This window comes from Rhea americana, unplaced genomic scaffold, assembly GCF_003343005.1.
Source record: "Rhea americana isolate MKP2758 unplaced genomic scaffold, rheAme1 scaffold_215, whole genome shotgun sequence".
Taxonomy (NCBI): domain Eukaryota; kingdom Metazoa; phylum Chordata; class Aves; order Rheiformes; family Rheidae; genus Rhea; species Rhea americana.
Window position 1 is genome coordinate 722,532 of NW_028186305.1, and position 26,112 is coordinate 748,643.

General features: G+C 36.1%; 1 protein-coding gene across 1 annotated transcript in view; it reads right to left on the reverse strand.

Annotated features, from left to right (window-relative positions):
- Positions 1-1,397: 1,397 nt before the first annotated feature.
- The window catches only part of MACO1 (macoilin 1), a 29,857-nt gene continuing 5,142 nt past the window's right edge, over positions 1,398-26,112 (reverse strand). The window contains exons 2-11 of the mRNA XM_085305010.1: positions 21,198-21,339; positions 20,344-20,470; positions 18,202-18,325; positions 15,747-15,925; positions 14,779-15,277; positions 6,729-6,887; positions 6,337-6,516; positions 5,395-5,515; positions 3,722-3,896; positions 1,398-2,586 (exon numbers count right to left, since the gene is read on the reverse strand). Of these exons, the coding sequence (XP_085161136.1) occupies positions 2,384-2,586; positions 3,722-3,896; positions 5,395-5,515; positions 6,337-6,516; positions 6,729-6,887; positions 14,779-15,277; positions 15,747-15,925; positions 18,202-18,325; positions 20,344-20,470; positions 21,198-21,339 (1,909 nt within the window). The 3' untranslated portion in view covers positions 1,398-2,383. The remainder of the gene's footprint in view (positions 2,587-3,721; positions 3,897-5,394; positions 5,516-6,336; positions 6,517-6,728; positions 6,888-14,778; positions 15,278-15,746; positions 15,926-18,201; positions 18,326-20,343; positions 20,471-21,197; positions 21,340-26,112) is intronic.

Below are 26,112 nucleotides of genomic sequence, written 5' to 3' on the forward strand. Positions count from 1 at the left end.
GGTTTCAGGTGCCAAGAAATTCCAACATTTTACCTGCAGGCCTAACTGCTGAGGTCCAAGTAGAAGCAGGAGTAGATGTAGGCAGAGAAGAACATCCTGGTTAGGACCAGCTATGGCAGTAGCCAAAGCCAGATGCACAAGACAGCTCACTTACCCTGAGGATGACAAATACAGGTGCAAAACTGACAACAAAAGTTTTGCAGAAGAAGCTGGAGAGGCTAAGAGAATTAAGCGGACGTACTGATAACCAGGGACAAGTAGTTCTTTCTTTTTGTCTAGACAAGGACAATGCTAAAAACTCCCAAATTGTCCATCTTGGCTTTGCTTTTGCAGACRAGAGAAGGGCTGAAAAGGAACAAAGGAACAGAGGCTAAACTTAAAGACATACTGTTGCAATTCTCAAGAAATTACATGTATCTATTTTTTAAAGCCCACAGATGGGGTAACTTAAGTCTGTACACTGAATAGCAGAAGCATCTGTTCTTCCTTCTGTTTCACAAAAGTGAAGTTCTGCTGCAAAAGAAAAGACTTACCTGRAATAATAGAGAAAATACATGCAAAAAGATAACAAAATTTTTAAGATGCTCTTTAAACAAAATGTATTCCTTATACCAAGCTAAATCAGGTCAGTTAAAAAGGCAAAAAAAAATTTTTTTTTTAATCTGCAAGAAAAAGTTTATTCTTTGTAAACCCCACAGAAAAAAGAATGCAGCCAAGACCAAGTATTTAACGAAAATAGTGCCAAAGTAGGCAGCAAAATGGGGGAACCTCAACACAAAAAAGTCAGTGACAATATTTCATGTTTTGCACAAAGATGAAAAACCTATGACATTTCTGAGTAACATTTTTATGGTGACAATTACACAAGATGATTCAAAAATGCAAATGACAGCAACATGCACACCTGGCTAAAGCTAGAAGTTTTATCCCAAAAGAATATCTGTGATTAAAATGATGAATCTTTAATGCTTCTATTTTATTGACTTGCGTGTCCTACTTCATTTTTTTAAATGAGTCATACATGCCAATTAACATGAAACTTAAAAAAAAAATTCCTTTAAGAACCACCTTGTCCTTTCAGAGTCCACTGCATGTTCACAAAATCATAATATTGGGTTTTAATTTTGCTAGCCTTCAATACAATTTTGCATCCCACCCCTTCAATCCCACCCCCCCAAAAAATCTTAAACACTTCCAAAGTTGCCAGTGCAAACACTTTCTATCAATGTATAATATACATTTTAACTTAAACCTTTGTGCAATTTATGAGGGTTTTTTTTTYYTTTTTTTTWWAAAAAAAAGCTCTTTAAAAACTCCTTGGCACAACAGCTGAAAAATATTCAGCTCCATTTCAATTGTCAAACATAAGGTGATATAAAGTGTAAATCACAGTTGAATAAAATAAAAAACCCAGAACTGCAGCTTTTATTAGCCAGCTTTACAGTCTCTTGTATACAGTACATTGCACAGTTCCGCCTTCACAATAACGCTTCCTGTATTAATATTGTGCCTTCCACGATGCAGTATAATCAAGGCAAGTTACAGAACACTGCTGAGTTTATATCAAAATAAACATAAGATGTAACCTTGGTTTATAATGAACATCCAAATTACCATGTACAATTTGCAGTAGACTCTGTAATGAGCTTGATATATAAGCTAGATGACAGTGAAGGGGGAAAAATAGTTTAAACTATCAAGTTTCCTCTTGAAATGTCTTTTCCCAAGGCACTGTGAACAAGACTGTTAGCAATTCTCAATGACTAAAAACACGAATGGGAATATAAATATTTCACACAACAACCACCGTCACATCATCATCTAATTTCTTACTTATTCTTTCCCTTAAACAACACCCCTGAAATTTGTTTGGTCCTTTGAGGGGTAACCAAATTATTTTCTGCAATATCACATATTTGTATTTAATACATCTATAAATCAAAGCTTTGTTAGATTATTTAACCCTTTCATTCTAAAAACTATAGTYTTTTCCTCACTATTTCTTAATAACTCGGATTTGCAAATTCAACTTGATTAAAAAAAAAGAACAAAAAAGAAAGGGTTCAAAATCAAGCAAAGCCTTGTATTTTTCAAGAGGAAACCATGCAAGAGTACATAAAAAGGCAAAATTGGCTACTTGAAAACCAAGAATTGTTTTTAATGCATTGGCCAAGGAAAATAAATTGCAAAGTTCTGTGAGGTTTTCTAAAAATTTACAAGAAAAACTGATGGGAAGTTCTAGTCAATCCAGATGTTCTTTTTTCCTGTTTTAAATGACAACAAATACAGTCTCACACAATACAATTTCATCTTGACTGCAAGAGACACTCCTGTGTGATGCCTTCAGCATGACAAAATTACTGGGCAAAAAGAAARTTGGCATTCATTTCTTCAAGGGCTGATAAACAGAGGCATTGGGATCAAGTCCAGAAGGGCTGGTCTCCACAAATTTGGAAGAGTAATGTGGGGAAACAGGACTCAGAGTGCTGGTGGCTGCAGTGTAYGTTATGCTGGGCATTACTGCCATAACTTCTGCTATCTTCTGTTTTAGGTCCTTGATTTCCTGATCTTTTTGAATGATTTGCCCTGAAACAGCAAATAGCATCACTTAAAACCAGCGGCATGCTTTCACCCTCCCCCAATTGCCCAGCAGTAAGAACTGTTGAAGTGAAACACCCAGAAGAGTTTCAGCTTTCGAAGATACCAATAACAGTGCAATCCACGCAACTTCCCATTTATGTTGATGAACTGTGTTTAATTACCTTTAGTTACCATCTAGGCATATCACTKCCATTAGATTTTGCACTGTTTGAATTCACAGCTGCACTGTACCAAAAGATTATTTTTACAGCTCAATTTTTTTCTGCCCTTGTCAGTTTGCATTTTACAAGCACCTTGCAGGAGTACAGGTGTTTGCTTATTAAATGCRTTACTTATTTTTACAGTTGTCCTATTCTCGTTGGTTTTCTAAATCCCCTTTGTGAACACCTACAAAATCATTACTATAAAATCTATGAAACTAGGTAAAGAGAAACCCCAATAAAATTACAATAAAATAAAAATTCTCTTTCTGATCAAAGTTTCCTGCAACTAAGCAAACTTCCACAAGGAATTTAAATAGATACTAAGTCACAAAGTTATTTAATTTTGTTTCATGATCAGCTGAGCTAAGTACAGTCTGGGCATGATTTTGTCCTGGCTTAATGCTCCCTCTGGTGGCTGCAACAGCAGCTCAACAGAGACAGCAGCATCAGCTCCTTACATCACCGATGGGAGGTTTAAAAACCAGTATTTTTATACTTTTAATTAGTTCAAGGCTATCACAATACTAYTATGATTAAGACTCAAGGACAGAGCTTAAAATATGACAACTATTATTATATATTCTAATTCTTTTTTTTTTAAAAAAAAAAAAAGCTCTCCAGTTTTAGGGTAATGGCTTGTAAAAATACAGACGATCATAAATTCACTCAAATACCAAGATGTGGTTATGTTATTTTCAGATCAATAGCTTGGGGAAATCAGGCTGATCAGCTGAAGTGTTTAGGCTCACATTCACAAAAGCATGAAGGACAAAAAAAATGACACTGAAACCTGAAATGCTTTGGTGACCTGAGGCTGTAACCCACTGCCATGGWTGTTAAAAGGCAGGGTACTCTTTATGTCATATTTCCACCATTTCAGTCAGTGCTACCAGTTGAATTAAATTACCACACATTACCTTGGGCAATCTCAAGCTGCCGTTTTGCATCTCCTAATGCAGAGAACAGATCCAGCTTGATTCTTGTCTCTGCACTCAGGCTATTCTCTAAGTGCTGTGTTTTATCCTGCATGGCTGAAAGTGCTGACATTAACACCTCCGTATCCTTCTCGTTTTCCTTGTACTTCCGCAGTTCCTGGAGGAGTAATTARGACAAACGTTATTCACATAGACTTTACACAGGAGATATACCGAGAAGTCTTTCCTTTTCCCCACAGCATGCCACTGGGTCTGRTATTAATGCTGTAAAATTAAAATGATCGTTAATTAAGGACACTGCATTACCACTGCCAGTAATTATACATGACCATCATACAAGTGATTAAAGCTATATTGTACAAAGTATAATTACAGTGCAGTGAGCAAATATATTTGCTCTGCTTCTCAGCTCTCTATCATCAGTATCATTGGAGACCCTCCTTCTAAAGATCCTCCTGATCACTTCCACGTGCCCTCTAAGAAGCTGCACAGTGTTCATTTGGAGACRCAGAGAACTCGGCTCCGGAACACAAAAACATTTCCTATAAGGCTATATTGGAGACCGATCTTTCACTGGACAATTTAAAGTGATACCAAATAAACACTGCATTTTAAGCTATTACAATTGTTTGATGAGAGGGATTCTTTATCCCAGAACACTTCCCACACTGAACTTGATTGTGCTGCAAATCTAGAAACGTAAAACAGAAAAGGAGGGAGTGAGTATTTTGTACCTAGAAGACAAAGTCACATTGCAGTTGGGGTGTATGTATCACCATTTCAGCTGACTAAGAAAAACAGAAATACTGTAAAACACAGTTCTACAGTTTTAAAATCAATTAAAAAATAAAATTATGGGGGAAATACTAATACCTACAACAAAAATAGCTTCTCTAATGGTTTAAAGATTATAACAAAAAAGCTTGATTATGGATGGCTGTACACATTCTTAGCAGATAACCTGAGCTAGTTTTCATGGGTTGGTAAACCCAGSAATGGCAAGGTTGCATGTTATTTGAAAACAAGTTCACAGTAACATAAGATGTATTCTAAAAAGCCTCTAAAAAAACCAGAAGATTTAAAGTACATGTATCTTCAAAGTTAAGGAACTAACAGGCAAATTCTCAGTTGACAGTCTGAGTACATCTTTAGGAAYAGACACTTTAAAGGAATAAGGTCAACTTCAACTCACGCATTTAAGCTTTAACACACCAGACAGCACGTCTGTGACAAATCTACCACAACGTACCTTCACTATTCAAGCACTTGCACCAAAAAACAAAAACAAACATTAGCCAGTGAGTAAAACATTGAGAAAACAATCTTAGTTCTTAGCAGTGAAATTTATAATGTGTAGATTGGCAAYAAGCTCCTTACATAAGGAAAAAAAGTAATTGAGGGGATTATGTTCTCCTCAGTTTATCCAGACCATTATTTCAGAAAAAAATTATTAATTACTAAATAATTAACTGGTGGGGAGCTAAGACTATTAGCCTTTCTCATACATTAGGCTTTGTAAGAATGTGGGTAAGACAAACATCTGAACAGCCCAAATCTTGAAGGTGTTGATTGCCTCCTATGTAGATTCACCAATTTCAGAAGGTTGAAAGCACTCATTGTGATGCCAGTTCAAGCCCTTCCTGCTTTCTCATTACCTGCACTTTCATTTCTAGTTCTCTTATCTGATCTTCTTTCAGCTTTATATCAATTGTTAGCTTCTTGCACTCTGTCTCCAGCTCTCGAATGCGATTCCGTAAAGTTTCAGTACATTCTCCTCTGCAAAATAAATATTAAAAGAAAAGAAGGTGAAATAAGAATGAAGCTGTCAATTCTGGATTGTTTATATCATGAAAATTAATATAAATATTGAAKGATAGAAGAGGAAGCTAACTTTGTTCTTCTCAGCAAAAGAACTTACCTTGCGTTAAAAATACCAAAAGCTGCAAAAAGTTACTCAGTGCTATTCCTTGATATCAGGAAATTTGGAATATTTATGAAATATGGCAACAAAAAGCAGAAATTGTTTTTAGACATTGAGAGCACTGTAGATTAAAGCTATCTATATTCATGCTATGCTTTCATCTTGAAAGGCTTTCCAACTATATACCTGCAGTACTGTTGAAACTCTACTGTACTGTACTGCACCACCGGTAATCCGCAGTTAGAGCGGAATACTTTTGAGATGTGAGGTAAAGACCATATTTTGGCCAAGGTCGCTGTACAAAAACCTTGATTCAGAGCTCCCCTGAAAGGGGACATTCCTCTTTTTAACTGGAGTACCCATACATGGTACAGCATCTCTATGCTTGTACAATCTATGAACAGCAGGTAATATAGAACAAAATCATCACCCTGTGACCTTAATRCATATGAGCACTGAGACTCAACCTCATGAAAAGAGATCTCCCTTTGCTCAGGCACAAACAAGCCTGCATAAACTAAGGTTCCATACTGCAATACATATCATATACAGATTACTCCTTTATGCAGAGAGGGGGGAAAAAGCAAAACAAAAACACAAATGAAAACAGAATGAGTTTTAGTGGCAATGGCTACATTTCAGGAGTAGAGCTGGCTTTGGGGGTAGTATCAAGTACCTCGTAGCAGCAAATGCAACAGCACGTGCAGCAGTTGCTTCTTCCAATTTCTTTCTTTTCTTTTCTTCCATTAACTGTTTTTCTACGAAGGCTCGTGCTTCTTGCTCTGCCTTTAGTTTCTTCTCCAACTGGCTGATCATTTGTTTGTCTTTTTGTTTCATTTGTACAGCATTGTGTAATCTGGAAAGTAACAGGTACAGGTTTTTAACAGAGGACTTGACCATTTAAAAAATAAAACAAAACAAACTAAATAGATTGCTGTCACTGCAGACCAAACAGGTCTGGCTGGATACGCAGGCACACACCTCAAACGTTGTAGACTCTTGAGGCAGTATTTCCCTTTACCAAACTACAGTTGTTACTAATTTACACAGCTTTGTAGAAATACATACTTGTTCTGAAGCAGTTCATTTTCTTGCCGGAGCTGTCCTATTTCAGACCGAATTCCTCGTTCTGTGTTAGTCAGAGAACTGATCTGACTACGAAGCTCCTGTTCAATCTGCCTGCTTGCYTGCAGGTCAGCCTTTAACTTTTTAATATCTTGTTCCAATCTAAGAAAGAAGAAGCACTTTAAAAAGACAATTTCAACTATATTTCCCAATTACCCAAAGGTTCAACATTTTTCTATGATAATAAGCACAGAATAAACATCACACTATCTGCTCTAATATTTATAATCTCTGTCTAGCCTTGCCCTCTTTCACATATCACACTGGCATTCCTTCTCATGTTATGTGATCTAACTTTTCTATTCTTCTATAAACCATTGGTGTCACAGGCGTGCAGTGAACAACAGTAAGCATCAGATTTAACAACGTTCCACACAGTCCACTGTCAAGACACAGGTCACACACTGTCAGGCACGGAGTATTACTCTGCTGTTTATTCTGAAGGAAAACACACACACACACCCCATAACTATAAATGTACAGCTATACACGTATAGTTATATAACACTTTACAATCTCTCATGGGCATTTTATTTTCCTCCAAGTGTTGCAGAGTTGTAATACAAATCCTACAGAATTAATTTTTTTCCTCTTCAAGCAGAAACGAAACAGATAAGCCTGAGAAGTTGCAAACAGGTGCACATACGAACCAATTTTATCTTTCTCAACAAATTCAGAGTTTAATTTGTTACTAATAGATAAGTTATGGAGCACACTGCTGAATTCTCACCTAAATGTTTTTTTTTTTCCTTAAACTATATGATTTACATGTTGAATGAACAGTGCATGTTAAGTCATTCACAGCTGATGAGTCAGGAAATTTAGTTTTAATTTCTCCTAAACAGAGGTCATAYGCTATACACATAATTATAGCCTTAAAAAGTTCACGAAGGTCCAGTCAAGCTTATTAATTAAAACATTTTCAACCAAAATTGATCAAGTGAAACACAAATTTCTAAAGAGAGACATGCAGCTTATCATCTTTTTTCCCATATTTTCAAAATGAGATTATTGGTTCTTAGAATAAAAACACAATAGGTGAATAAGTCAATCTTTAAAAAAAAAATAAATAAACAATGTGTTATATACTGATTTATATGAAAGCAAATATGACTGTTATTCACATGCAATATTCATTTGCTCAACCATTTACTGATTTACAAATTTTAAGTATTCAAAAAGCAGTTAAAAATATTTATTTCCTAAAGTTCAATATAAAATTAACAAAAGCTGAACATCAACACTTGGGGGGGGGAAATACTCACAAAAGCCAAAAAGAAAACCAAAGTAAATTAACCTTATTGACATTCCCTATTGCAGATTAAAGAAAATAGCTATTTGTCCCCATAATGATGTGTCAGTGATGATGAGTTAATGATAATTAACTCTTTTGGACTTAAATGTAGGAAAATCTCAACCTAAAATGCTAGAATGATATGTAGTGACACAAGGCATAAGAACATTGTGAGTGAACAAATGAATCAAGAAGTTAAACGTAGAATCACAAAAGTCATGTATATATGTACGTACTCGTGTATGTTCTACTTTATTTCATAAAAACACATCCGCAACAGAAGCTGGAACTGAGCCAAAGGGGTCTACTGGATAAATTAACAGCAAGAAATAGCCCACATGGAGTATGGTCTACCATACACTCATCCAGCTTGGATCCCACTTTCCATAGTTGTACTAAACTATCTTCCTAGTTATATATGAACAACTCTGTTGGTAACATGAACTCATTTTAATATAGTATAAATTGTGGCCAAACATATATGCAAAAATGCCAGTTAATTCTTGTACCTATTAGACAATTAACAGTACTAAGCAAACATACATTTCATACTGAAGACTGCAAATCCTGTACCTTCTGGGGGAATAAAAGAATTTGCAAACCTAACCAAAGGTCATTCAACCATTTAGCTGTTGCATTCAAACCAAAAATGCAAAAGACACCAGCAGGAATTACTAGGTATGTTCTTTTCACCACACTCACTGACAGAGCCGAAGTGCTGAGGTAACGATATAACAGTTCAATTTCGTTTTCCAGTAAGTGGTAATCAAGTATTTTGGAAAAAGCAAATTATTAAYTGAAGAATGAAAGATGCCTAGTAAGCATGAACACACCACTGTATGCTAATAGTTGACTGGTTTTACACTAACAGTTGACTGGTTTTAATGTAAGTTCTCACAAATCTAATGGCTGGTAGCATAATGTAAAGAAAGATTGTGCATATCATAAGTCACGTACAGTTTATATTGACAAGTATACATAAATAATTTCAATATACCTCTCTAAAATAAAGTGATAATTGTGAAAATAAGACAACTTCAAGCAGCACAASAGACTTCTCTCTGTAACTGAGACTATGCCACGTTTGCTCCAGTGAGAGGTACTGTCCTTTATTTTGGGTATGTATTAATTCAAAAAAAGAGAAGCTCTGATCAGGTAAAGCCCAAACAAATTAGAGGTGCTGGCACAAGACAAGCTGAATTAGCATTTTTGGCAACAGAATACTGACATTAGTTCCAACTTCTTAAGCCATCTGGTTCACGGCATTCCTGCTGCTTTCAACGAAAGCTCGGTACCAGCAGCGCTCGCAGGGCTGGCTCAGACGGCGCTGCGGAGAAAGCTGAAGCTCGCGTGATCCTAGAGCAGATATGAAGGTGAGCAGGAGGAGGGAATAAGCCACAAGAATGAAAGGACGCTTACTTCCCCAACCAGGAGGAAATATTTAAGGCTGTGAGCTKCTACCTTCCCTTATACTCGATAGAAGTAAAAGTGTCCACCCAGGGCTGCGTTCAGGAAATTTGTGAGCAGCAGAAGTATTATAAACTTACGATACACAACTCAGATCCTGCCTGCACACATAGGCAACGCCTCATGGAGGTCCTCACCTCCGCGCGGTGTTTCAGGAGGCTGTCCTCTGCAGAATTTTTCTTTTCTTTAATAGCTASAGATTTAAGGATCTGAACTTGTAAAGCATGCTCCAAGCCTAAAATATTCTTCCTTTTATTCTGAAGTAGCAAGGGTCAAGGGGATCTGGAGTAATACTTGCAGGAAAACGAGAGCTGTCTGCCATTCACTAAGTCTTTCACTGCAAATCAAAGTCAAGATTAAACTTAAATAAAAATTCCTCAAACTCTGGATGCTTCAGTTGTCCATGGAAGATCAGTAAACCTTCCTATCTACACAGCTAAAACATATTCAAGTAGACCATGTGCCAATAGAATATTCTTGTTTACGAGCAGATGATGCTGTTAACCTGCAGCCCCTTAAATTTACTGTACTCTGCAGTGGAGAGTTCCCTATTCTTAGAAACTGTTTCTCTGCAAGCAGAAGCAAACACAGCAACATACTGACCCTCCAAAAAAAAATCTAAAGAGCCTAAAAAACTTTCAGTTTTGCCATTCCAAAACCTTCCTATATAAACATGCAAGTAGCAAAGCTCCAATGGACAATGCAAAAACTATTCCAATCACTGGAAGAAATCAAAGCTATCTATGAGAATAATTAGTACATAAGACAGCTTGTTTCAACTCCTTATGTGCCAAAAGGCAAGATTTCTGTGGATACAAATAGTTTTGCCAAGCTGCACTGCCACTTTTTTTTTCTTTTTTAAAGGTACAAATAGCTAGAAGCRGAACATGATTACTGCTATATAATACATAGAAGAAATTTCTGCTATGATTACAGCTAGGGCTTTTTTCACAGATCAGGTCCCTAAAACGTGAACAAAACTTGCTGCATTTTAGAACTGACAGTGAAACAGTAACAAGGAGTCGGCTTGCTCTGGTAGCTATTGGTAAGCGACGTTAAAACACTACCAAACTTATGACTCCAGTGGCCCAATTATATAACGTTGGGAAACGAGCAGTTCACATGCCAGCTGAGATGCAATGATCAACTGCTTGACAAACAGCTGAATTTAGCATATACCTGAAGTAGCTGCTAGTTCCACTTGTAGGAGCAAACTAACAWAAATAAATAAATAAATAAATAAAGRCAGGGGAGGAGGGATCAGTAACTTCCTCTCCAGGAAACTAAACACTTAAAAACAGTAAAGACTGTTAAAATGTGTTTCACATGCAATGTTTTCCTTCATCTCAGAAAAACTAGATATAAAGATACTTCTGAAATTCTACCTAAACACACATACACTAACTATTCACCAGGTAGAACAAAAAAAAAATCCTCGCTTCAATTAAGTTTATATTTGGTTAATATAATATTACTTTTAAATTATGTAACAGTAACCTTTTAGATATAATGTGTTACATCAACTGTTTAAGAAAAAAAGTTAGCAAGCACATAAGACTGCCTTGTTCTCAAAAAAAAAAAAAATCTTTATTGTCTCAAATAACTGCTTTTAATCCGTAGTCCCTAGCAGTCTTAAGGCATACTTTACATTTAATACTGATTAGTCATCTCAGGGAAATCATCTGTGAACACAAAAGGAAAGCAGCTTGGCTTTGACATCCTACAGTGAATCTGCYGGACAAGAAGTTATAAAAAGCATCTTTACTTGGAAGCTGAGCAGATCAGATCTGGAAGAGACAMACATTCACAGGACTTCACACTGCCCTTTTCAGAGTGCAGGCTCAATGCAGACTGAAAGTTTAATAGTGGGGATRAGTAATACCACTGAAAGTAGAGAAGACAATGAACAAATGTTTTGCAACTCAGGGACAGCATAAATGACAGGTAGAAAAAGTAAATATGAAGTTTAAATGCATTCCATCCCATGCAGTTTGTCAGGTAAGTTTATGCTTTCCAAAACAGCTGTTTTGGTGTGCATATTTAGAAATGTATCTATTGGTGTAGGAGTCATGTACTCAGTCAGAATAGAAGCAAGATTTCATGAATGATTTCACTTATCTACATTTATAAAAAACGACATGAGCAGCAACACACAGGAAGTTATTGCTTTAACTGCTCACGGCCTACCTGCAAGGGGAAATCAGTACACAATAAGCAGCTACATGAATTTACAGCACAACAGCCACATCACACCCACACATCACACAGAAACTCGCAACAAACAGTGGAGTGAAGTGGCTTCATTCACTTTCAGAGCAGAGTAAGGCTATATTGCATAAAGATATTCCTAGAGTACATTAGCCATCTACCCAGAGAATTAGAGTAGCTAGATTTCCGTAAGGGTGCATCCTAGTTTACTACATATTCATTTCTGTATTAGAAATCCAACTGTACAATTACAATGACAACCAGATCTAAGCTCTGAGGAACAGGGCTTCCTACATCGGAGGAATAGCATCTAGAAATCTCAATGTATAGATTAAACCCTAAAACATGTGATATTTAAATCTGATTGCTTATCACAGCTATGGAGAACAAAACTCTTGGTCTGGCAGGTCATCCTATGAAGTGCTTCCTTTCTCTTTTCTGAGAATCTATGAACAACCCAATAGTCAACCGCAGAACTGCAAAAAATGGCAAACTGAGCTGTCCTCTTCTTCAGCAAGCAAATAAGCCATTTGAAGAGAAGAGATGCCCATCTGAAACTAGCAACATACAAATAAAGCAGTCCTGCATGAGATTATTTAGAGGCAGCTCTGCTGAAGACAGGGCCATCTGCACCCTATTAATCAAGACTGAATTTGGTTCACAGATGAGATTAACTAGCTGGTCATTATTTGCTTCATGCAAGTCTTCTACAGACAGCATGCATCAATTAGTCTGGATATTGAATTGCCAGAAGTATGTCAGAGGAGAAAATAATGTTTTTATTCAAGTAACTGTACTCATATAGCACAAATTCTCAGAGACAGGCCAGATTCAGAAGTCCAATTATCAAAAGGAAAGTGAGCCTGATCTGCCACTAAAGTTAGCCAACAAGGATTTGCTGTAACATCATCAATGAATGTTCAGTACACGCGAAAAGGGAGACAGATGCCAGGAGTGTAGGAAAGCGCTTAATTGTGTAATAGTTTTGTTCTAGACATATCACTATCCCCATTTTGAACAGTTACACACTATTTTCTTACAAGCATTTCTTTTGGTAGTAAATGACAACAATGTATGTCTCAGGACTCATGTTTAGGATACAAAGTGTTTGCAGTAGGTGCTATCCTTAAAAGATTAAAAAACACCACAAAGATATTCATAAAAAGCAGAAAGGTATAAAGTTAGTATGTGGTGGGATAAGGTATCCCTTTATACAGGCTGACTTCTAACATAAGCCTACTCTTGCCTTTGCTTTTGGAAAATTTGTTCTGCTTAACTGAACCCCAGGTGTCCCTGCAAACTGATGTCCCTGCAAATGCAGTAACAATGTGTTTGACTCATCTATACTAATTTCAAAACAGAGTTTGCTACACTTGAAATAGAACATTAATAGTGGTCATCTAATCCCCTCCCCCCCTTTTTATTTTTTCCTCAGTATATTTCAATTTCAAAACTGCAGCCCCCCAGTCACTATTGGTTTGCAGAGAACTTCTTGCTCATTGTTAGCAATTTGGGAATAGGACTCAATATTAGATAAGTAACGTATTTTTGCTTTCTTACAATGTTAACTGCCTTAGGATTGTTACCTGATTAAAAAAAAAGTGAAATACAAATGACAGGAAAACACCTGCAATGATTACTCTATTCTGATGAGCCCCATGCTCTGAAACAATTTTACCTAATTACCTAGAACTATGATGGAAAAAAAGCAATCCTCAAGAATGGCATTAGAATAGGTAATTATTTTTTTAAAAAAAAGATCAAACAAATCACCATCACTACCCCAAACATTTCAGTTTTCTTGTCAGATGGTACAGTAGTGTGGAAATAGAATACTATCATCTCTGAAAATTCTATTTTCCACACACACCTCCATTGATATCCTGAAGTACTCTTCGGGAAATGCTATTGTCATACTATATCAGGGATATAATTGTTATCTATAAATAGACTTCAGGAGATGGGCAAAGACATCAGAGAGGAAAGATATTTAAGTCTCAGTTGAGCTGAAAAGAAATGAGCAAGTGCTTGCAAATAAAATTAAATCAAAAATTAAACCTGTTAAAACCATCTGAATGGCAGGGCCAAGAATTTAGCTGATTTTAACTAGATCTTGAAAAACTAATAAAGATTACGCAAGACTGTGCCTATAATAGCAGGAGACCTGGCACAATGACTATGAACAACTCTTCTCATGCTAGATTCTCTTGAAGAGTGATCTCATCCTTTGGGCGTGTGCAGGAAACACTCCAGTCCATTTGCTACCAAAGTCTGCAGAGTCTATCCTGTATCCCTTGTGCTAGTGCTGCAACTATTTAGATGCTTCTCAAAAATACATTTGTGTTTAAACATTCAGATAAGTACATGCAAAGATGCAACCTTTTCAAACTTGATAGTTCATAAGGCAGCTTAATTAAATCCCTACATGTTGCAGTTAAGCTAACAAGGTAGGAGGTATGCAAGCAGGAGTCTGAACTTCTCTTCTGATTATGGAGTTACATAGCAGCTGATACTGTGCATCCATTTTTGTAAACTGAGGATTAAAACAAAAACCAAACATTTCAGAGAGAAGGAAAATAAATGAATAATCAAAAAMCAAACTTTAGGCACCATCACGCCCTGCTGAATTCCCCGGAGCTGTAAAGACCACCCAAATGAGGAGCTCGCCAAGAACACATTCACTGAGCTCAGCAGCAATAATACTCTGTACTTTTCTCACATCTTCTTTCAAATAATTGTCAAAGCTATTTATTATGCCTCACAACACCCCTGTGAGGTAGGTCAGTATTATATTCTGAGGTAGAAAGTAAGCAACTTGCTCAAAGTTCCATAGTAAACCAGATGCAAAAAATCAGGAGCAGAACCCAAAAGACCCAGCTGCAAGTTATCTTATCCCATCACTAGACCCTTTTGTTTTCTTTATGGGATCATAAGTTACATTTTTCTAAGGAAAAACAAAAATTGATGTAGTGAAATCAAGAAAGGATATGAGAGGCTGTCACACAATGCTCGTATCAAACTTACCTTACCAACGCATCTGGTTTGCTTAGCTGGTTATTAGGAATACAATTTTCCATTAAGTCCTTATGTGTGCTTGGGCTCTTGCTAGCACATTTCTGTTTTTTCTCATTTTTAGTAGATGAGGAAGGGATGCTCCCATTAGTTGCACTGTGACTGCGAGGTGAGGAGTTCACAACTCCACTGACATTTTTGTAATTTTTGGATGAGGCAGTGCATGAGTCCTCTTTTAAGAGGTTTTCTGTACTTCCTACAAGATCATTATTTAATCTTTTACTATTGATATGGTTTTCCATGTATTCAATTTCTTGTATTTTAGAGTCTACAGGTTGCAAAATATTGTTATTTATTCCAAGGTTGTGTTTCTTTGCATCCTTGTCCTTTTCTTTCCCTTTTTCTCTATATTCTAGCTCTGGCAATGTTGCAGATAATTTTTTATTAGCTGGAATGCCTCCATTGTGCTGCAAAAGTATTGAGGAATCCATATCAGATAATCCTTTGGCTGCTGCAATATCGAAAATAAAAAAAATACTGTTTATTAAAATTGATCAATTCTGTGACATACAAAAAAATCATTAAGTATGCAATCACTTCTGCAGAAAACAATAACTATAGCCTATGTTAATCTAGGGGGGGGGTTCAGAAGTCATGCTATTTTAAGGCTATTTTTCTCATTACAGGCAGGACACAGTTACCAAGGGATTTAGTAATAAATACATCTTCATAGAGCTCTAACTGACTAGACTAATGCAACTGCTAATGAGGAGACTAAATAGGGAAGGCAATTCATTTTTACTCTCATATTAACTATGGCCAAAATAATTTTATTTTCAGCTCCTTTGTTCCTAAGCTCGCAATACTTTCAGCCAAAACACAGACTAGTAAAGCTCTTCCTTAGCATTTTTTTTTTTTTTTTTTTTTTTTTAACATTGCAAGATGACGGTAAAACACATTAAGTAATAAGAATAACTTGCCTTCTTCTGCCTCCCTCTCTTGCCTTTGTAGCATCTGCTGTTCCGGGGGCAGAGCTTGCTGGAGAAGCTGCATGTAGAATTCATTCTCTTTCTGCACTTCTTTTTGTTTTCTTAAACGCATTTTGTAGCTGACGTAACTTTTAAAGCCAAAGCCCAAAGTCACAACTGGGTAGCCAATACTAGGAAAAACAAAACAAGAACAACTTTATTAACCAGAGTATAACCACATTACAAAACTAATAAAATGTATAGCTGTAAATGCACCTGGCTTACAAGTTTTTATGAAAAGTGATATATAAAATGTTTTTGCTGCATTACAATAATTCTACCGTTTTAAAATGTAGGGATTTCTTAATCATGATGAAACCACAGCTACAATTCATTATAGACAACAATCAACTATATCATAAATTAAAGGATTATGACAATGCAATTGCACTATGCACAGCAACAGCAGCTTTTAGACAAGCACCAGACTAGGAATTACACATCTTTTGAAGAGATAACAGCCAACTACAACAGAGGTTTCCTAAGCTTTGTTCCTAGAGGGCCATGTGATATTTGTGACATTATGCTGGGAGATGAGTAACAAAATCCATCTGGAACAGTGAAAGGAGTAACAGATCCTTTGTCCCCTTCTATTCACAACCCTCAGAACTTACGAGCCTTTCTCTTTTCTACCACTCTTTAAATCAGAGAAAAAAAGAGTGGTTCTGCAAAATACTGCCTCTGCAACAGGACCTGCAACATCTTCTCACTGCAGCACAGACCAGAAAACAAAAGTTGGAGAAGCAGCTGAAACACAGAGCTTCAGGGCTGCTGCATTTCTGGTGGTGACCAAAGCTGCCCTTGCCCAGACCTGGCACAGCAGGAAGTGACCCTGGAGTTTCAGCCTCAGTAACCAGTTGTATCTATTGAGGATGGCTGTAATTAAGACATCTTTTGTGGGTGACAAACACACAAAGCCTTAGTAAACTCCTGGTTTAGAAGGCTGACCTTACAGCTACAAGTGAACAACTTCTAAACTTAGTTCTCCCAGTTGTTTTTCTGATAAATACGATGTGTAGAATTTTGCTTCCAACCAGACTCAACTGGTCCATTTGGTGATAGGGATGACAAAAGCATAACAGAACTTTTGAACTAGCTTTCTTCATAGAGTAACTTCCTTGTGCAGAATTTAAGTATTCTCATTAACTTTTGACCACTACAGCAATATAGAACGCTAGTAAATCACACTAGTGTATTTATTAACGAGGATAGTCAATCAATGGGCAAATGTCCCTGTATAAAAATAAATGCACCTTTGGCAAATATTTTAAGAAAGCACAGTGAAGTTACATTTTAAACCCTAAAGGTGCCCTAGATCAAAGAAAAACTCAGATGCAAACTGTATTAACTATTAAAGTCTTCTCATTCTTTGCTTAATAATAGTACTGCACAAATTGGGGTTCTAAACCCCAGAGTGCAGGAATCATTTGCATATGCATCTGACATTATCTCTGCCAATGCTTCTTTTGTCATATTGCATAAAGCCAGCTGTAGCTATAATTCTAAAACTCTTGATGACAAGTTGAAATGCTTGCATCMAATTCAGCAGCAGAAAGACCTTTCTTCCCAGCTCCTGAAGTGCTTTTGTAATCTTTTATAGAGTTTAATTAGTTTAAGGGATTTATTGCACAATGTAGACACTATAAATTAAAGTGACAGATATCTGATTTATTCAAGACTGTATCATAGGGAACTGGACCAAATAACTTCAGGAAAAGCAGGATCCATTTTGAACCTACCCTGATTAACGCATACCACACTAAAACTTGCTGAATAGAAGTATCTTTCTTCCAGATATAGGTATTTTATAGTTAAGTCTTTTGCTTGAACTCACTCTTACTACTTCCAAAGAAGTAGTGCTATAATGTCTTTGATTTTCTATCATGGTTTTCAACCGGAAGCTTTTTCACATCCTATAGTGAATTATGAAATCAGATAGTCATGAGAATCTCTTCTTTTTTTGGAGGAGGAGGAGAGGAGTCCTTTGTTACAGAAAAGTAAATCTTTATAAGCAATGGTATTCCCCCCCCCCAAAAGAGAAAAGTAATTTCATTCATTTACGTCTTAACAGAATACACAAACTATTAGTGAAAATACTTTTATGCTACTTTTACCTTCTGGTCATTATGTAAATACAGAATTTATAAATTGAGGAAAAGAACTTTCCAGAAATGCTATGAATATCAATGCTCCAAAAACTTCAACACCCTACAGCTCATAAGCACTGTATCTCCAGAAAGGTTACACCTGGTTAATGTTTAGCATACATTTTACATGGAATATTTAATGTCAGGTAGGGACAGGGCAAGGGGAAAACCAGCCAGCCAAACTTTCAACCAAAATAAAAAGCCCTAAATGTTTATCTGGTGATATAAACGATAATAAGGAGGAGTGGAAATCTACTTACCAGTGTGCTGCAAAAGGACGGCAAAGGTCTACATGGAAGTTTTTTAAATCTTTAAATCTAATCGCTGCTTCAATATAAACAAAAAGTATCCACAGTGATACTGTTGGTAAACACACCCCCCTCTCTATTGAAAGAAAAAAAGAAGAAGAAAAAGAGAAGCCTGAGTAATAACATTACAAGCAGCAGATACTTTTAAGTTATTTTTAAAAGATTTCAAAGACAAAAGAAATTTTCAGTCATAAATGTATGGAATTGTATATTGAGTAAAATATCTAGGTTGCCTGATTTAAAAACAGCTTCAAACTTTCTCTCATTATCTTGCTTTATTACTTTTGCAAGGCACCAATGAAAAATAACAGATGCACAGCTAATGAAATAACTTGGCACAAAACCCTGTACAGAGAAGGAACACAAATGGAAGAGACTGCAGAAGATGAGGTAATGTTAGAGCTTGTGATCTTTGAATCAGAGCAGGGGTAAGCTTGGACTACTTTTTCTCTCCAAGTTAGGTATAGATTAGTGCCAGATGTAASCAAATCAGCTGAGAAAACATAAATGAGTAAGCACAGAACTAGTTATTCTATATAGAGTAATGGAGAAAACAGTCTCCAACTCAAACTTTACAATAGGGGAACATTCAGGCTGCTGTACTATTTTTTCCCTGTAACACTACTGATGAGAATGTAAAATAGTAGCCATGCAGAAGTAAAGTGTTAATCCTCTTGGGCAGTGGAAAACTGATGTTATACTGTGGTCTTTTGAATAGTTTCCCTGTGCATAAATGAGAAACTTTTAACAGGAATATTCAGCCGGGAATGAAGGAAAGAAAAATCAGAGACTGCAAAGTTGCAGCTAGATGTCAGCCAGATAGACATACCACCTAGAAAGGACACTGGACATAACTTCCACCTCAAAAAAAAAAAAAAAAAAAAAAAAAACAAAAAAAAAAAAAAAAAAAAAAACCCCACCACATCAAGAGCAAATTCCCCTCAACTTAGATGAGCATTTAAAAAGATGAATTCCCAAGGTTGGGTGAATTAAAATATTAAAAGAGCTCACTAGCTAGAGTTAAAACTGTCCCATCAGGTTTTTGCTTTGGGTTTCTAAACATTAACTCTGAGAGGAACAACTTCAGACAATACTTTAACATCTTAATAGAGTTGTAAAAATAGCTCCAGATTTTTTACATATTTTAAATTGAGCAGCAACTGGTTCACAGTCTCTTACATTAGCTCCCACGTTGCCATTATTATAAATGACTAATTTGTCAGAAAGATGACTGCTTTTACCATTTAGCTGAGAAATGATCCATGCTATCTTGCAAATTCTTGTGAGCTGATTGCAAGTCTAACACAGAATATTACAAAAGCCCAAGATCCCAAGGACTTGGGTAGGGAAAAACACCTTTTAAAAGAAAAGTTCAAATTGTATTACTAAAATTTTTGAGCAAGGAAAGACAAATGCATAATCCATGTTGAGTCTTAAAGCTCATGGAAACTAAAAAAACAAAAATCTCCAATCTCTAGCCAAAAACTCTCAAACCACATGATTTATTAAAAAATAAAAAATAAAAATTCTAAGCATATAAAAAAAGATTTTTCCATACATGTCTCAAACTGTTGGGGCAGCCATTACTGCAACCACTGCAAATTAGTAACAAACAAGTGATATTATCAGCCTTTGTACTCAGAAGTGGAATCAACCGGCACACACATTTTACCAATAAACATTTAAACTATAAATATGATAATAGTATTTTATTTTTTCAACAATAAGCCAATTTTAACAACAAGTTAGTCAAGTAGAAGGAACAGCATAATACTGTTTCACAGAACTTTTTGTATTTCTTGAATGGCTGCAGAGTATTTTGAGGTCAGCAGATAATCTTTAGTGTCCTGGAATTCGTATTTATACACTTCCAGTTCCATTAGTCAACCTTTTATGATTACAACAAGATTCACTCAGAGGAATATCAAGTGCAAATCAGCATATTAAGGATAGTATAAGAACATTTTATTTAACCTGTAGTTAAGAACCTTAAAACATATGCAGAAACCCTATTCTGTTAGTTGCTGCATATTACTAAAAATTATAAGATATATATTCAAATCAGTAAATTGTAATTTAAGAAGAGTGACGTACCTGTGTGCCAGACATACTGCACCCATACATACGTGCTGGCAGCAAAAAACAGCCATTGTATTGGTATGAAGAGCAGACATATTATATTTGATGTGAATGCTACACAAACAAAAAATACTGAAAAGGCCTAAAAAAAGGGGGCGGGGGGAGAAGGGGAGAGAAGAAGAGTGTTTCAGTTTATTCCAGCAAATATTGCCACTTTATTTATTAACGCTGACACTACAATGATTTCAACATAGAAAGGCTAAGTGTTAATTATTATCAGGACAAAGAAATGGAGCAGTCTAATCAGTGAAAGTACACACTTATCCAGTTACAAAAGAAAATGTGCAACTCAGGAATACTTGGTCCTGCCTACTCTTCCAGTGAGTTTCAAAACAGCCGTATTTGTCCCTTATTATTTTGAAGACTTTCATTTACACTTGAGTTGATGTAGTATTAGCATAACCATATTATTCCTTCCGACAAAAAACAGCACTGTCATTTACTTACAGAAAGAGTAGTAAATATTTAAACAGGCAAGCTCATCCATATTTCACTCTTGTAACTCTCTTACTTAGGTATCTAAACCAATGCACTAGTCACAGGAATTCAAAATTTCACCATTTGCCTATGGTGAAAAACTTGATAGTTATATAGTTCACTTCCATTTGCCAAAGATTAAATAGGCAGTCTAGCTTAAGCCAAGATCCCACATTAGCCACCTAGTCACTTGAAAATTCCTCTTGCTGAAAAAAATAATCAGCAGATTTACTAAATTTGCTATAAAAGATGCTATATGCCATAAAACATTGCATGATTTTCCTACTAAGGAAAATCAGTCACGAAAAATGGTGATTTTAGGTTATACATACCAAACCCTGGTATCTGAAGGAATCATAAACGCTCCTGATGAAGAGCCAGAATGGCCACAGATATTCAAACCTGAACTCCAGGACAAAATCTGCCAACAGTACTAGCGCCCACACTACTAGGAACTTCAGATACAGAAATGTACTGTAAAGAAAAAAAAGAAAGGTAGTATTAGATCTGTATTTCTGATAAAAAGAGGCATGGAAACCATATGAATTTTTTTACTGAAGGAATAGAAGTATAGAAAACTAATGTAGGTAAGAAAATTTCATGCAAAATGATTTTACAAAATAGGAAGTTTTATTAATATATTAAAATCAGGATTGGTCTAATGGAGTTAACTATATTAAATCCCCCTTTTCTCCCCCCCCCCCTTTTTTTAAGTGGCAAAGAAATGAGAAGCTTTCTGCACTTATAAGATATTCAGTCACAGTCTCTGTTTAGCTCTGCATCATATTTTTACAAGTGATGTTTTGCAAACAGGTATGTTGTCACAGCTGAAATGCTTCTCTTCTGGTTTATATTCTCATATTTGGAGTTCAGAAATTTCTACATTCCCTTGATAAACAGGCTGCAGACATTCAATCATTTTGCACATTTATTTAAATACAAACTGCAACACAAATAAATCCAAACATATTTTAAGCCTACAACTACAGTAATAAGGAAGAGCGATGGAAGGAGTTGTTTTTGAAAATATCCATTAAAATATATAAATATGTATATATTTTTTTTTAATAATAGGAAGAGGTACACGTTATTTGAAGCCAGTCTAACTTCTTTTTCCAATTATTTTAAAGCCACAGTCGCTTATTCTTAGTCCTGCATTTTGAACCACTGACATTCCTTTTCCACTACAGAGCTCAAAATATTGAGATAATTGCTGATTAACACAGTAGCACTTGAGAGAATAGATCAACCTGTTCTATTGCAGAGGAGGAAGCAAAAACCCTCTTGCCCCCAAAATCCAGCAGCTGATGATCTAGTATGTTATTCCCCAAAACGCAACCAGCTTGTTGCACTGTATTGGCTTATATAACAAGGATGTTTGGTTTTGTTTTGTTTTTTTAATTAAGGGCAGTTTTTTCTTATTAGTAACGTCTTTTTCCTCTTGTATCATACTGCCAGCATCATTAGTGAAACTCTGCCCTGGGATGTTTACCGATAAGCTGCCAAGAATTAGTATGTACAAAGCTAGGCAGGGCTGACTCAAGTTTCTGCACTGTTCACAGACATGGGACTTATTGGCAAAGTTGTCCAGAGTTTCATAAAAGACATAGAATAAAAAACTTCTATGAAGAGCGTTACAAACAAGCAAAGGCTTGTAAGCAACCAAATTACAACTCATCACATTTATTAAGAGTCAATGGTAGGCAGTAAGCTCTCTACTTCCCATCAGATAGAACACTCTGCCCTATTTAATTAAGATGCCACAAGGTACCTATCTCAAGATGATGAAGCAAATTATCACAGAAAGAGAAGTCATATTTTTAAGTTTATTTTTATTGGTTTTACTACTAAACAATGACAAATATTTTTTCTCTGTGCATAATGTAAAGCTATTCTAGGCATTTCCTATTATGAAACTTTTAAATTAGATCTAGTCTTTTCTATGTCCAAAACCTCTCCAATCTGCAAGTATTTCAGTTATCCTTCAAGTGATAGTGCTTAAGTTTCAAACCTTACGCAGTTCTAAAACAAATCATAGTGCACAGACAAAGTAGCAATTTATTTTTCGTCTGCCAAACACAAGAAAATGCTTGCAAACTGTTAAATAAAACTGATTTTCTCACGTTTRTATCTGTGAGGTTCTTATTTCATATATGGTATTATGAAAAAGTATAAAACTCCCTATCCACTATAGAAATTTGTAAAATAGTCTCTACACCACCAGCTGGAGATGAACATAATACAGCTGAGTAGCCATGCAACAGTGAATTGCTTCAAGTCCCAGAGCCACCACTTCATACCCTCAGGGATCGATATAAAATGAAAAAAAGTGCCAAAAAGACATACATCCATGAACGGATTTTTGTGAAATATCAGTCAAATTACTTGCAACATCAGGTCAGCTTCCAAACCACAATACTGGGAGAACATCAGCCCTCCACTTTGATTTATTGTCAAGGTTGGGCTCTCACAGTCAATCAGATGTGCTGTGAAAGTTACGTTTATGGACTTTGATGGCCCCACATTTTCACTGAAAAAAAGGAGTTTTTTGCTTGGCTACTCTAACTTAGAGTACATTATCAGACCCTCCCCTAAAAGCCCAATTCTGCAAAGGTACTCACTGTGACTATCAGTGCTTACTAACGTACTTGCATGACGTACACACTTTAAATCACCAGGAACTAAAGACAGACTTTACTAAAAATACGTTCTATGGTCTAAGAAACAAGTAAGCAAATATTCCTATAGTTAACCCACCTCTGCTGTCCCCTCCACCCACTTTTTGATTGAAAATGTTTTCACTTTTATAGTAGAACCTGAAAAACACTATTCTACATCTGCAGTTTAACATAAGACTGAAAGATTCAAATAAACTTAAGAACTTCCTATAATATCTTTAATGGAAAGAAAATTAATGATGCATCCACCTTGAAAAGTAAGGCAGTACTGTCCCCAGCCATGTTGTCAAAAACTACTCTTAGGAAAAAATGAACCACAGAATAAGCATTACACACACACACACACACACCCCTCAAAATTTGTCCTAGTTGGTTATGTTCATATATGTTGCTATACTCTATTTAAAGCTCTAAATCATTAATGAAAATCTTTAAGAGGCAGCTGTGTTCAACAGTACCTCCAAGAACCTAGGCATAAACAGCAGTACCAGGTTCTGTAAGTCACAGCTACATTCATTTTGACCATGCTGTTGAACTGTACATGTGCAGCTCTAACAGTTGAGAAAAAACATATAAAAGCATTGCATCAAGGCAATCATTCTGTCTAGCTGGAAAAGCAGTTATATTGCGTGGGCACTTCCCCTTAGGTTAAAGTTATGGCTATTGTGTACTTTTTTGCTACTAAAATACATAAAGAGAATGCATTTTTGCTAACAAATTAGAGTTGTCAGAACTAATACTTTTCAACTGTAAAATGCTACTCTAAATTAAAGCATTTGCTGAATAAGAGTTTTGCAATATAGACATTAAAGTAATTTCTAATACTAAATTCTTATCAAATCTGAATGCCATGCTGGCTTTTCTTACCTTTTAAAGTAACATTCAAAATACATCATRAAGTTTTCACAATATTAAAGGGACTACTTCTCAATCTTCTAAATGACTCAAAAGCAAGTAGGTATTTCACAAATACAAGACTAAGACACAAGAAAGTTATTTCCTTTTATAAAAGGCTTCATCTACTTACGCTGGCCTCAACAGTAGTTTACCATTGTGCAATATATATTGTGAACATACACGTTCAGCTGCACAAGACCACACTTATACGCACACACTTAAATAAAATATTTTAGGAGATACTCACTCAGACTACACTTTATCAGTTGGTCTTGGACATCAACACTCTCCCCTCAACGTTAAAGCCTGTATACAGAGGACTGCAATGTCAGAGACTGCAGCCTAGCACAGCTAAACACTCAACTCTAGCTTTAAAATTGATATTGGTAGCAGCCTACTGACATCAGCTCCCTGCTCAGAACAGACAGATTTTACCAACTGTGCTGAGCTTCCATGCTGCTACGGTTACACAGCTAGTTTAAAACTAGCTCGGCTGTCTTTGCAGTACACTGCAGTCTGCAGATGGCAATGATTCTTAGTAGGAGGAAGAAAGGAATGTAGATCTTGCTTTCCATTATTCCATACAAGCACACCGCACACCAAGGTTTACTGTTCCTGACAAGTACTACTGTCTTTTGCACAGTTTATAAGTTAATTTACAAATTCTAGCGAACACACAATTCCTCAGTGAATGCTTAAATTAGCTATACCTGCAAAAGATCCAGCCAGAATTAAACACAAAAGAAAAATAGGCTAACAGACTCCTTGTTTTTGACAGGCTAACCACTATTCTGCTATCTTGCTTCATGAGACACTGTTCAAATAATATTGAATGAATGAAGTTAGTAATAACATTTAGCAATATCCCTCCTCCCTTTCTCTGCTTTCTGCTAGTCACTCTTATTTCATCTTTACTCTCCAAGCTCTTCTAGACACTACTCTTCTCCTCAGTGCTTTCTTCAGTGCTTTCCCATCGTTATCTAGTCACAGTCGCCACTGCGCCTCCCCTCCAGGTCACTCATCCTACAAGTCAGACAGCCGATCTGCCTTTGGAATCCAGCACCAGCTATTAGTTTTCTGTGAACCTCTGAAATTCATTGATCTTTCTAGGCACATCCACACATTTCTCCAATTTTGATAGCTGCTGTATCAGTATCCTCACTTAGAAATAATATTCTCTAGACAGAAGTGTTTTCTAACCTGAATAGCTCTTACATTAGAAATGCTCAGATATATTCCACGGTACAAATTTTAATTCCCATTTTGTTCTCAGTATAGGAGGAAAAAGATCATATGCCTAAACTGGTCACAGATAGATAACCTAAAATTTAGTCATTTAATTTTCTGGTCTGATACACATTAAAAAAAAAAAAATTGGGCAGATCACTGAAGTCAGCTAAGAAGGGCAGGGCTTTCCCTATAAAACTGGCATATGGTATCTAATCTTGTAGGGTAATACAGGATGTAGGGAAGAAAAAATATCCACATTCATGAAAGAAGTAGGGTACGGACCTGGAAGGACTAGTGATTACAGTACTGTAAGTCCTGTGAAACATCAGTTGATTGCTAATACATACTGAACTTAAAGATTTATTCATAACTCCACAGCAGTGCCTGTGTTCCTCCTTTGAATTTTCAAACAATTCATTTCCCTCCTTAATTGTCCTCCCAA